Below are 14,547 nucleotides of genomic sequence, written 5' to 3' on the forward strand. Positions count from 1 at the left end.
GCTCAAAATATTGGATGAAACATTTTATGGACTGTGGTCTGAAAATTGCCTGTCACATTGAGAACAAAGAGTTGGAATAAATGGGTCCTTTTCAAGTGGGAGGGCTGTGAAATAATCCAAGGATTGGTCATGGCGTTCAACTGTTTATTATTTGCATTAATGGCCTGCAGGAGAAAACAAAATGTAAGGCTTCCAACTCTGATGATGGTGATACCAAAATGGGTGGAAGGGCATGTTGTGATGAGGTGAAAGAATATAAACAAACTGTGTGATTGGACAAAAATCTACTCGAGTTTAATGTTTAGAAATGTTAAGTCATGCACTTTGGTAAGAGGAATCAGAAGTGAGATTATTATCTAAACAAAGAGAGTCTACAAATGAATGAAGTTCAGAAGGATCTAGATATTCTAGTGCATGAATCACAGTAAGTCAGCAAGCAGGTCAAAAAATAACAAAGATGACAAATGACACATTGGCCTTTATTGCAAGTGGGGTTAGAGCTTAACCACAGGAAGGTTTTGTTAGGTTGTACAGGGTGTTGGCAAGACCACACCTGGAATACTATACACACAGTCTAGCTCTCCCTATCTAAATAAGAATATTTTCATATGATGGCAGTCCAAAGGATATTCACCTGAACTAGTTCCTGGGATTAGAGTGTTGTCCTATCAGGAGAGGTCAAGCAGTATTGGTCTAGATTCACTGGAGGTTAGAAAAATGAGTGGTGACTTTATTCAAACATTTAAGATCCTAAGGATGTTTGATATGGTAGTTATTGAGATCTTTTCACCAGTGAAAGAATCAGAAATAAGAGGGCATAGTTACAAGATAAAGGGCCTATCATTGAAAACTGTGGTGCATAGAAATTTCTTCTCTCAAAAGGTAATGAATCCCTGGAATCCTCTGATCTTGAGGATGGTGGAGGCCAGATTATTAATATATTTCAGATGTAGATAAACATTTGATTGATCAAAAAATTGAAGGTTATGAGGAAATGGCACAAAGAGAAGTTGATCATTGAACAATTATTATACCTAACTGTGGTGGCATCCATCATTAAAGACCCCCACCATCAAGGACACGCCCTCTTCCCATTTCTACTATCAGGGGAAATGTGTGCATCTTCAGAACCCGGAAGTCACACAATCATCGTTTTAGGAACAGCCTCTTTCTCTCCACCATCAGATTTCCAAATGGTCCAACCTATGAACACTACCTCATTATTTTCTTCTCTTTTTGCACTATTTACTTTTTAAAATATTTCTTATTGTAACTTATAGTAATTTATGTATTGCACTGTACTGCTGCTGTTAAAAAATACATTTCACAACATACGAAGGTGATAATACACATAATTCTGATTTACTAGTAAAGAGGCCAAGTTGCTGAATATTTTAAAGAAGGAAATAAGATAAACTTAAAGATTCCCCTTCCTTCTGGAGGGAATGGCAAGGGAAAGGCATAATTAAATTGGGAGACCTTTATAATGGTGATAGTTTAAAATCTTTTAATCAATTAATCCAACAGTATGATATTTCTAGGTCACAATTGTGGATATATCTTCAACTGCGTCATTTGCTACATACAACTTTTGGTTCTACACAGCAACCTCCACAAGTTGCTACGGTATTGTCTACTGTACTGGCTGCATATGGTAAAGGTCACGAAGCTTCAACTTATTATTCAGCTTTAACACAAATTTCCAGAGACAAAACTCTGTTGGGTCTTAAAAGAGCATGGGAAAAAGACCTGAGTGTGACTTCTGAGACAAAAGAGTGGGACAAAATTTGCAAAAATGTCAAAACAATGTCAAGAGACCTGAGGGTGCGCCTTATTCAGTTTAAGATCCTAAGATTCAGTTTAAGATATTGGACTCCAGCAAGGTTACATAGATTAGGGTTGAAAAACACCCCTGAATGCTGGTGCTGTGAGGTGGATGAAGAGGACTCAGTATATGCTCTCTGGTCCTGTCCCAGAATTCAAGAATTTTGGATTATGATACATAAGTATATTGGTGAAGTTTCAGGTATTCAACTCCCTTTCTGCCCTAGACTTTTTGTCTTGGGAGACACACCTGGGTTACTTGGGGATAAACACACTCAAGATGGGATCCAGACAAGTATAATGGTAGGAAGACAAATTATACTTAGAGGTTGGAGGAACTTGGGGGGACCATCACTTCAGGAGTGGGTCACAGAAATAGCCAAAATGGCAGCTTTTGAAGGCATGTCTTACGAACAGTTTGATAGTCTGGACATCTATACACCAAAATGGGGCAAATATTTAGGTTTCCTGGCGGGGGGGAATAGTGGTAAATGTAGTGGTGAAGCATATTGCTGAATGGCAGCCTGTTCTGTTATTAGAGGTCTAATAGACACACATGGTTATTACATTGATATTTATTTCTGCCATGTTTGTTTTTATTTTATAGATAATTTTATGTTTTGTAAGCTATGATTTACATAATTCCAACACTGACTCAAGGGTTCAGGGTTAAAAAATTTTCTAGAAATAAAATTTGAAAAAAAAAGATACAAAAGGCATGGTATGGATAAAGACTGGGAATACTGTATCAGTAACGATTACATTAAATGGTGGAGCTGATTCGAAGGTTGAATGCTCTAATCTTGCTTCTATTTTTCTATGTAATTTCACTTAAATGTGTCAAAAATGACACGGCACCCTCTGCAGGTGACACAGACCTGTGACAAAGGCAAGAAATTGTGTAGATCAGTAACACACGATTGAAAGGAGTAATTTAGAAACATTTAATAGGATACAGAGTGCAAAAAAAAAGAAAATTGATAGTGAGAGAAATAAAAGAAGCAAATAAAAAATTGGAAAGATAATCCAACAAATACTAGAAATTAAAGGAATGATTTTCCATATTTGTAAATGTTATTATAGTTTGATTAATCGTTCAACAATTATCGACTTTCATATCATTAAAATTTATCTACAGTAACAGGGACAAGCCATAACATTTCTTGTAGTATATGCTACGGAAATAAGTTTAATATGCATATAATCACACAACAGCAACAACTACACTGCATTCTATGTATTTTACTGTCATCTTTCACGGTGGAATACCACTGTCACTACTGAGGGCCATTTGACAATAGACAATAGACAATAGGTGCAGGAGTAGGCCATTCAACCCTTCGAGTCAGCACAGCCATTCACTGTGATCATAGCTGATCATCCACAATCAGTATCCAGTTCCTTCCTTATCTCCATAACCTTTGATTCCGCTATCTTTAAGAGCTCTATCCATCTCTTTCTTGAAAGCATCCAGAGATGTGGCCTCCACAGCCTCCTGGGGCAGAACATTCCATACATCCACCACTCTCTGGGTGAAAAAGTTTTTCCTCAACTCCGTTCTAAATGGCCTACCCCTTATCCTTAAACTGTGGCCTCTGGTTCTGGACTCACCCATCAGCGGGAACATGCTACCTGCCTCCAGCGTGTCCAATCCCTTAATAATCTTATATGTTTCAATAAGATCCCCTCTCAGCCTTCTAAATTCCAGAGTATACAAGCCCAGTTGCTCCAATATTTCGACATATGACAGTCCCACCATCCCGGGAATTAACCTGGTGAACCTACGCTGCACTCCCTCAGTAGCAAGAATATCCTTCCTCGAATTTGGAGACCAAAACTGCACAGAGTACTCCAGGTGTGGTCTCACCAGGGCCCTGTACAGCTGCAGAAGGACCTCTTTGCTCTTATACTCAATTCCCCTTGTTATGAAGGCCAGCATGCCATTAGCTTTCTTCAAAGCCTGCTGTACTTGCACGCTTGCTTTCAGTGACTGATGTACAAGAACACCTAGATCTTGTTGTACTTCCCCTTTTCCTACCTTGACTCCATTTAGATAATAATCTGCCTTCCTGTTCTTACCACCAAAGTGGATAACCTCACATTTATCCACATTAAGCTTCATCTGCCCACTCACCCAGCTTGTCCAAGTCACCCTGCATTCTCATAACATCCTCCTCACATTTCACACTGCCACCCAGCTTTGTGTCATCGGCAAATTTGCTAATGTTACTTTTAATTCCCTCATCTAAATCTACAAATATATAAATCTAAATCTATAAATATCTAAATATCTAAATCTATAAATATATCTACAATATATATTGTAAACAGCTGCGGGCCCAGCACGGAACCCTGCGGTACCCAACTGGTCACCGCCTGCCATTCCGAAAGGGACCCATTAATCGCTACTCTTTGTTTTCTGTCAGCCAGCCAATTTTCAATCCATGTCAGTACTCTGCCCCCAATACCATGTGCCCTAATTTTGCCCACTAATCTCCTATGTGGGACCTTATCAAAGGCTTTCTGAAAGTCCAGGTGCACTACATCCACTGGCTCTCCCTTGTCCATTTTCATAGTTACATCCTCAAAAAATTCCTGAAGATTAGTCAAGCACGATTTCCCCTTTGTAAATCCATGCTGACTCGGACCGATCCTGTTACTGTTATCCAGATGTGTCGTAATTTCATCTTTTATAATTGACTCCAGCATCTTTCCCACCACCGATGTCAGGCTAACCGGTCTACAATTCCCTGTTTTCTCTCTTCCTCCTTTCTTGAAGAGAGGGACATTAGCCACCCTCCAATCCACAGGAACTGATCCTGAATCTATAGAACATTGGAAAATGGTTACCAATGCATCCACGATTTCTAAAGCCACCTCCTTAAGTACCCTGGGATGCAGACCACCAGGTCCCGGGGACTTATCAGCCTTCAGACCCAACAGTCTATCCAACACCATCCTGATTGTCCTGACAACAACGTCTTGATTTCAGCATTTAAATTTGTAAGCTGCTTTCCAATTTAAACACTAATAAGTTCAAAGTACATACACACAAATCTCAACCTTGAGATTTGTCTCCTAACAGGCAGCCAGAAAACTAAGAAACCCAAAAGAACTGATTAAAAAACAGACCAAACTCCCATACAACACACATCAAAGTTGCTGGTGAACGCAGCAGGCCAGGCAGCATCTCTAGGAAGAGGTACAGTCGACGTTTCAGGCCCAGACCCTTCGTCAGGACTAACTGAAGGAAGAGGTAGTAAGAGATTTGAAAGTGGGAGGGGGAGGGGGAGATCCAAAATGATAGGAGATGACAGGAGGAGGAGGAGGGATGGAGCCAAGAGCTGGACAGGTGATTGGCAAAAGGGATATGAGAGGATCATGGGACAGGAGGCCCAGGGAGAAGGAAAAGGGGGAGGGGGGAAAAAAACCCAGAGGATGGGCAAGGGGTATAGTCAGAGGGACAGGGGGAGAAAAAGGAGAGAGAGAGACAGAGGGAAAGAATGTGTGTATATAAATAAATAACGGATGGGGTACGAGGGGGAGGTGGGGCATTAGCGGAAGTTAGAGAAGTTAATGTTCATGCCATCAGGTTGGAGGCTACCCAGACAGAATGTAAGGTGTTGTTCTTCCAACTTGACTGTGGCTTCATCTTTACAGTACAGGAGGCCGTGGATAGACATATCAGAATAGAAATGGGATGTGGAATTAAAATGTGTGGCCACTGGGACATCCTGCTTTCTCTGGCGGACAGAGCGTAGGTGTTCAGTGAAACAATCTCCCAGTCTGCGTCGGGTCTCGCCAATATATAGAAGGCCACATCAGGAGCACCGGATGCAGTATATCACCCCAGCCGACTCACAGGTGAAGTGTCGCCTCACCTGTAAGGACTGTCTGGGGCCCCGAATGGTGGTAAGGGAGGAAGTGTAAGGGCATGTGTAGCACTTGTTCCGCTTACAAGGATAAGTGCCAGGAGGGAGATCAGTGGGGAGGGATGGGGGGTGGGGGGGACGAATGGACAAGGGAGTCGCGTAGGGAGCGATCCCAGCGGAAAGCGGGGGGGGGGGGGAGGGAAAGATGTGCTTAGTGGTGGGATCCCGTTGGAGGTGGCAGAAGTTACGGAGAATAGTATGTTGGACCCAGAGGCTGGTGGGGTGGTAGGTGAGGAGCAGGGGAACCCTATTCCTAGTGGGGTGACGGCTGGGGTGATATACTGCATCCGGTGCTCCCAATGTGGCCTTCTATATATTGGCGAGATCCGACACAGACTGGGAGATCTTTTCGCTGAACACCTACGCTCTGTCCGCCAGAGAAAGCAGGATCTCCCAGTGGCCACACATTTTAATTCCACATCCCATTCCCATTCTGATACGTCTATCCACGGTCTCCTCTACTGTAAAGATGAAGCCACTCTCAGGTTGGAGGAACAACACCTTATATTCCATCTGGGTAGCCTCCAACCTGATGGCATGAACATTGACTTCTCTAACTTCTGCTAATACCGTACCGCCCCCTTGTACCCTATCCATTATTTATTTAAATATACACATTCTTTCTCTCTCTCTCCTTTTTCTCCCTCTGTCCCTCTGACTATACCCCTTGCCCATCCTCTGGGTTTTTCCCCCACTCCCCCTTTTCCTTCTCCCTGGGCCTCCTGTCCCGTGATCCTCTCATATCCCTTTTGCCAATCACCTGTCCAGCTCTTGGCTCCATCCCTCCCTCTGCTGTCTTCTCCTATCATTTTGGATCTCCCCCTTCAATTTCAAATCTCTTACTAGCTCTTCCTTCAGTTAGTCCTGACGAAGGGTCTCAGCCCGAAACGCTGTCTGTACCTCTTCCTAGAGATGCTGCCTGGCCTGCTGCGTTCACCAGCAACTTTGATGTGTGTTGCTTGAATTTCCAGCGTCTGCAGAATTCCTCGTGTTTACAAACTCCCATGCGCAGAGGCTTAAGAAAAAACAAGTTTTGCAACAATAACCACAAGCAAATATCGTTCCGAACTGAAGTCCACAAAGACAGTCCAAGACCCATAGTTCAGCGCAGAACTGAGTAAATCTCGCAGAGCAGTAAGCTGAACTGGCCCATCTCTCGCCTTGGGCCCCTACACCCTGACCTTTTCAATGTGGTCTGGTGACTAAATCAATGTCCAAATATTGTCACGATCTGTTCTGGTACAACTGGTGAACAACTGTTGCTTCTAAACAAAATCTAGTCCATTAAATTTCTCTCCCCATTAATCATGAATCCAAAATCAAACCACAATTAAAAGAAAGAAATAACACAATTTAGTTATACCCGGAGTTTGTGCAAGGGCTTTGATTTACATCATCTAGGATTTGATCACAGCAAAATCTATCACTACCATACTTTTGACCTACACAGATAGAATATAGTAATTGTTCTGGACTGCCGATTTAATGTCAAAATAAATTAGATTAAATATCTTTAAAGAATTTAATTCTTTACATAGGAACTACATTTCTACTGAGTTTGTTCATAATTACTAAAGAAAATCTTATCAGAATCATTTCAAAGGCTGCATGGTTTGAAAGAGCAGGCTTGAAACATAAAGTATCTAAAATATAAGAAAGAGGGTAATCACATGAAAGAAAGCAATTACTTTATAATCAGTCAGGCATATTAGCAGATTTCCCACAGTATTTACATGGCAGATTCAAAGACTTTTTAAAATATATCTCTTTGGCAAGGGAAAACATGAATTACGAACATAATTAAGTTTCTGAAGAGAAAATGAAAATGATTGATGAGGGTACAGTAGTAGCTATCATATAAAAAGACTTTAGTAGAGCTTTCAACAAGGTTTCCCCCTAGTAGGCATTTTCAGAAGACTGACACACAAAGGATTCACAGAGACTTGATATATTGAATTCAAATTTGGATTTGTTATAGAAGACAGAAGGTAATGGTGGGGGAATGTTATTCTGACTGGAAGTCTGTGACAAATACTGTTCTGCAAGAATCAATACTGAAATGTCTGTTGTTTGAGATACATATAAATATATTCATATTATATTTATATATGATTTCAACAAAAATGTAGGTGGACTGAATAGTAAGTTTGCAGACAATACAACATTTTTGGACAGTGAGTACAGATGTCAAAGAATTCTGCATATTGAAAGGACAGGCAGAGAAATGGCAAATGGAGTTTAATCTGGACAACTGTGAGGTGTTTACTTTAGATCAAATGCAAGAGGAATGTACGAAGTAAATTGCTTGACTGTTAGGATGTACAGATAGATTTTGGGGTATAAGGCCAAAGATCACATAACATGATCTCACAAGTAGACACAATACTGAAGAAGGTCTTTGGCATACTTGGCTTCATTGGTTGGGTGCTGAATACAAGCCGCAGCTACATAAAACTTTTGTTAGGCCACATCTGGGTACTGAGTGCAGTTCTAGCTGCTGCATGATGGGAAGGATGAGGTGGCTTTTGAATGAGGGTACTGAAGTGGTTCACCAGGATGTTGCCTAGATTATTAGGTATAAAGAGCATTTGGACAAACCTAGATTTTCTTCTCTGGAGTGTTGGTGGAGTGAAGGGCAACCTGAGAGAAGTATATCAATTATAAGAAACATTAACAGGATTAAACGGTGAGATTCATCTTCCCAGCATGATCATGTCTAATTGTAAAGGGCATAACTTTAGGGTAGAGTTTCCCAAGCTGGAGTCCACAGAACCCTTGCTAAATGGTGTTGGTCCTTGGCATTAAAAAAAAAGGGCTGTGAATCCGCTTTAGAGAGAGAGGGGAAAATTTAACAAGATTCACAAAGCAAGATTTCTCCCCCCACAGATAGTGGTTGGTGCCTGGAATACACTGCTCAGGGAAATAGCGGAAGCAGATACCGTAGCAACATTTAAAATGCTGTGTAGACAGATACAGGAACAGACAGAATGGAGGCAGATATGCAGTTTAAATTGGTATCATGATCAGCATAGCTGATACTACCAGGTGAAAAGCTTGTTCCTGTGCTGTTCTACACTTTAATGTATAGACCCTCCCAAGGCATGATTTATAGAATACATCACTAAAGTGAAAGTAAATTTAAGCAATGTGCAGTGTTTAAAATTAATTAGTTTAACAACCTGCATAATATAATTGCACCAAAATATTCCATGGAGGATTTCACAATATTATCCCCAAATCATAAATGTAAGTTTAAAAACAAAGCTTAATACTGAAGCAAAAAACAGTAATTAGCTTACAAAAGCAATTCATATTATTTAATTACTTTGACTGTTCATAATGAGGTTGCAACAAGAGAGACAATAGAGGGTGAACAATAGCAAGATCAATAGTTGGTGATAATTCCAGCTTGTCATGTGGTTGGAAATAAATGAGAGGATAGCCTTTGTGCAATGCCAGCACAAATATCGGTATTCATGGTCATACTGGAAAATTGTAAATGTATTAAGTAGATGACATATTTCAGCTCTCTTCTTAAAGGCAACAAGACAACGGGGTGACCCATTGGGGCACCCTTTGAGAGAAGGATAGTGCAGTCTGATGTGACCAGAATGAACATTAAATTTTCCTGAATGCTATTGGTATCACTCTGCTTTGGAAATTGGAGGAGAAAACCTCAGTTTATTAGAGATGAACGATGGGTAGCAAGGCAAATATAGCTCCTCCTCGTTTAACAAAGGACACTTTTGATGGCGTCATTTCTAGTTGATCTGCCACCTTTGTGCTTCTCATTGTCTTTCTGGAGATGTGCAGTCCTTTCATCTGCCGTCTCTTCATCTCTTCTACTGTTTATTCTTTGTCTCTGATCTTGGAGAAGTGCATTTCTCTGTGTCTCTTCCTCTCTCCTCCTCCTGTGCCTGTGTTTGTCATTCTGGAGAAATACAGCCCTTTCATACCCCGTCTCTTCATCTTTTCTGCTGTTTGTTGTCTGTCTCTGATCCTGGAGACATGCATTTCTCAGCTCCATTGTCTCTTCATCTCTCCTCCTTCTACACCAGTTGTTGTCATTTTGGAGATGTGGATACCTCTCCTCCTCTGTCTCTTCTTCTCTCATCTTTTTTATCCTGACTCTTTGATCCTGGTGTCGTGTGGCACTGGCCTCATCCGATTCTTGTTCTCTCCCTCTCCTTACCGCTTTCCGACAACATTTGGCGTCATCTCTTGACCATAATGTCCCCCTTCTCTTTCCACGTGGCATAATTAGGCTGACCATATTTTTTTTACCCTAATGCTGGATAGAAGATACAAAGCAGTAACACCAAAGCCTCCAGGACACTGATTATTCTTGATGGTGGTTGGCGCTCTCCTAATGGACGTGATATAGTCACCGCTGTCCTTTGACTGCAGCAAAGGGTTTGATGGGTGTCTCGAAGTACGTCATTACAATAAGATTTAATTATCTCTTATTGATGGGTTTGTTTGATCTGTCCCAATCCTGCACATGCTGATGGTGATTAGCACAATGTGACCGCTTGAAATAGAGCTGCCCTGCCCTTTTGCTCCGGTTGGTGTCGCTGCTGTAAGCATCGTGAGTCGCTTCTGAGGCTGGCTGTGTGCATATATCGTGGTGTCATAGAAACATAGAAACACAGAAAATAGGTGGAGTAGGCCATTCGGCCCTTCAAGCCTGCACCGCCATTTATTATGATCATTGCTGATCATCCAACTCAGAACCCTGCACCAGCCTTCCCTCCATACCCTCTGATCCCCATAGCCACAAGGGCCATATCTAACTCCCTCTTAAATATAGCCAATGAACTGGCCTCAACTGTTTTCTGTGGCAGAGAATTCCACAGATTCACCACTCTCTGTGTGAAGAAGTTTTTCCTAATCTCGATCCTAAAAGGTTTCCCCTTTATCCTCAAACTGTGACCCCTCGTTCTGGACTTCCCCAACATCGGGAACAATCTTCCTGCATCTAGCCTGTCCAATCCCTTTAGGATTTTATACGTTTCACGGTTTCCATCATGGCTGACACTGGCTCTCGGGTAAAAGTGGGGCTGTTGATTTTGGAGAGTGAGCAATTTTATACGAATATATAACACTGAACTTCGCCTACATTCTGTAAGTTAGCACATTTTAAGTCAATTTAGCTGAAAATAGTGCCGCTGTAATGCACCATTTGCCCTAATTGGAGGTCACAAACAGAGCACAAGAGCTTTAGTAGTATTTAGACAAAGGATGGGAGTGGAGGAGAGGTGAGCTGCACAAAAGGAGATGGGTGGTAGAAGGAGAGTTGTACAAGTGAAGGTGGAGGGAAGCTACACAAATAGAGGGAGGGAGGCAAGAGAGGAGGGAGTGAAAGCCACTGGAGAATCAGAAAAATAGAGATTTGAGGGAGAACAAAGAAATAAGACGTAGAAGGAATAAAGGCATAGACTATTTTCTAACTGGGGAGAAAATTCAGGAATATGAGGTGAAAAGGGAGTTGGGAGTCCTCATGCAGAATTCTCTAAAGGTTAACTTGCAAGTTGAGTTGGTGGTAAGAAAAGAAAATGCAATGTTAACATTCATATCGAGAGGGCTAGAAATATGAAGGCAAGAATGTAATGCTGAGGCTTTATAAGGCATTGGTCAGACTGCATTTAGAATATTGTGAACAGTTTTAAGCCTCTTATCTGAGAAGAGATGTGCTGGCACGGGAAAGGGTCCAGAAGAGGTTCATGAGAATGATCTTGCAAAGAAAAAATTTATGTATTAGGAGTGTTTGATGGCTGTGGACCTGTATTTGATGGAGTTTAGAAGAATGACAGGGGATCACATTGAAACCTATTGAATAATGAAAGGCCTAGATAAAGTAGATGTGAAGAGGATGTTTCCCATCATGGGTGAATCCAGGACCAGAGGGAAGAGCCTCGGAATAGAAGGACATCCCTTTAATAAAGAGATAAGGAGGAACTTCTTTAGCTGGAGGGTGATGAATCTGTGGAGTTCATTGCCACAGATGGCTGTAGAGGCCTAGTCACTGGGTATATTTAAACCAGAGTTTGATAGTTCTTGATAGTTAAGGGTATCAAACATTAGCAGGAGAATAGGGTTGACAGGGACAACAAATCAGCCATGACAGAATGGCAGAGCAGACTCAATGGGCTGACTGGCCTATTCTGGTCCTATGTCTTATGGAAAGAGAATAATGAAGAGAATTTGGAAAAGAAAGACCATATAACTGAAGCATTCACTTCATTTTGGGATAAATGCAAACATCCCTTTACAGTATTTGGTTATTTTCTGTTTATCGACAGATAAATCATCTTTACCCCTTTACTGCTCCTATGGTTTGATTTATCATTCTTTGATTCAAAACAATGAACTGTTAGAAGCATCCTATTCTATCTCCTTTCATCCAAGTACTTCAAGCGTAAGCCACAAGGATACCCATCAATTCTATGGCTTGTTTTACTCTCTTTATCTAGAACTGATCAAATGCCTTCAAGATGTTATATAAATAGGATTGAAAGGCACTCCCCCGTGAATCATGCAGTAATACCTTTGGCTTTGGTATTCTGAATCCTAATCCAATATGCAACTGTAACAATTAAGGAGCTTTCTTTTGCATGAAAATAATTCAATTTCATTAGTTTAAAAATTGATACTGATGAAGTCAAATTTAATCAGAGCAACTTATATCATGCATTCCAAAATAGTTCAAGATGACTTTACACCTTCCTAAAATTTAGCAACTAAGTGTTCACAGTGTCATGCAGCCGCATTTGGTTAGCCTGTCCACCTCCCCATGCCATTAAGTTTCAGGCCAAACAGAAAATCCAGCCTTTCCTCCATTTCCTACAAATTTCAGAAATAGATCTGGATTTAGCTGAGTGGTGCCCACTATGCAGAACTACTGCTTGGAAGACCAATCAGCTCACATTTAATATCCACAACATTCAGAAGTGTTCAAGAGCAATTAAAAGTGATTAGACCATATACAGTAATTTACCAATCTTCTCCCCATCATGTGAAGTATGCCATTACGGACAATAAAATTATTACTCTTACTGAAAATACAAAGGCACATTTGAATATAAAATGTTGATTCTAATATCCAATGTTGATTTGTGAACCACTAGCTTTTTAGTATCAGAAAAACAGTGCAGGCCCTTTGGCCCAAATGCTGTGCCAACCATTTAACCTACTCTGAGATCAATTTTACCCTATCCTCCCACACAACCCTCTATTTTTCTTTCGTCAATGTGTCTATGAGTCACTTAAATATCCTTAATATATCTGCCTCTATCACCAACCCTGGCAAAACGTTCCACACCTAGTACTGGCTATAAACAAAAACTACCACTGACATCACCACTACAATTTCCTTCAATCACCTTAAAATGAATTTGAACATAAATAAAATTTATGATGAAGACAAAAATATCAATAGCTGCATGTCAGATCTTCCTTAGAAATCATTCAAATCTAGCTCCAATACTTTAAAAAACAGAAAGACAGATTGATGTGTGACAAACTGCAGCAAATTAGGCCAGCAGGATACATTTCAGTATATTCATTAATAAATTATAAATCAGGCATTTGACAAGGAACAATAGCCTACCTGTGCGTGAAAGAGAGCTAAACCTTTAGCAGTGTGAAGGGGAATTAGCACCTTCATAAGAAATTGTTTATGTTCTGCTTTCAGTGGCAGTGCAAACCCATTAATAATACTGAAAAAGAAATATAGAAATTAATTTATTAATATGTAAAGCTATTACATTTTAAATTATTCAAATTACTTTAGAGCAGAGTTTTACAGTACATAAACATACTTTCAGTGCTAATTAATCTATTTAAAAATCTAAAAATATATCCTGAGTGTGTTACCCAACAAAATTAGACACAGAGCCACAAAGATATTAGACAGTTGGATCAAAGAGTTGTGTTTTAAAACATGCTTTAAAGATAATTGCAATGGAGATTAGGAGAGAATTTATTACAGCAACTCTAGAACACACAGCCCTGGCTGCTGAAGGAATATTACGAAGAAGTTTTGGGACTGGCGACTATAAAATTATGGAAGAGGAAGGTTTAAAGGAATTTGAAAACAAGGATGAGAAAATCAACACATTAACTTAACTGGTAGACAATGTGGATTAGCTAGCACAAAACTGATGTGTTAATGGAACATGATTAACAGCAAGGAGCAGAACCTGGGTGACCTCAAGCTGGTAGAATGCAGGTCCAGGAGTACATTCCGGAGGTAATAAGAAATTCCATCAGCAGATGATCAATGGGTGATCATGGGCAATGGGTGGCAACGCAGAGATGTTGGGAATACTTTATTCAAAGAGCCCCATGGGGTCATATATTATGGCTTAGTCTTGGCATTGTCAGGGAATGAGGTAGAGACTAGAGACAAAGCTTACAGCAAAAAAAAAGTAATGACAATGGACTGAAGATAACTGTTTTTTTATTCAGAAGAAATTTATGTACATTCATTACTGTAAAGTCAGACAGGAACAATGTCAACTTAAAATAAGTAGAGGATTTAAGTGGTGATGTACATCTGTTGTCAGCAACATACAATATGGAAAATCAAAGTAAATTTATAATCAAAGAATACACGTCACCAACATACAATCTTGAGATTCATTTTCTTGTGGGCAATTACAATAAATACAAGAAACACAACAGAGCAGATGAAAGACCACACTCAACAAGGCGGACAACCACCAGTGAGCAAAACAAAAACCCAATAACAAACTGTGCAAATACAAAAAGAAAGAGAAAACAGGAAATA

General features: G+C 40.4%; 1 protein-coding gene across 1 annotated transcript in view; it reads right to left on the minus strand.

The window, feature by feature from the left end:
* Positions 1-14,547, minus strand: part of ppp2r5a (protein phosphatase 2, regulatory subunit B', alpha isoform) — a 159,626-nt gene that overhangs the window by 26,109 nt on the left and 118,970 nt on the right. Inside the window, exon 7 of the mRNA XM_072265169.1 lies at positions 13,366-13,474. Coding sequence (XP_072121270.1) covers positions 13,366-13,474 — 109 coding nt within the window. The remainder of the gene's footprint in view (positions 1-13,365; positions 13,475-14,547) is intronic.

The sequence above is a fragment of the Mobula birostris genome, chromosome 8 (genome assembly GCF_030028105.1).
Source record: "Mobula birostris isolate sMobBir1 chromosome 8, sMobBir1.hap1, whole genome shotgun sequence".
Lineage (NCBI taxonomy): Eukaryota > Metazoa > Chordata > Chondrichthyes > Myliobatiformes > Myliobatidae > Mobula > Mobula birostris.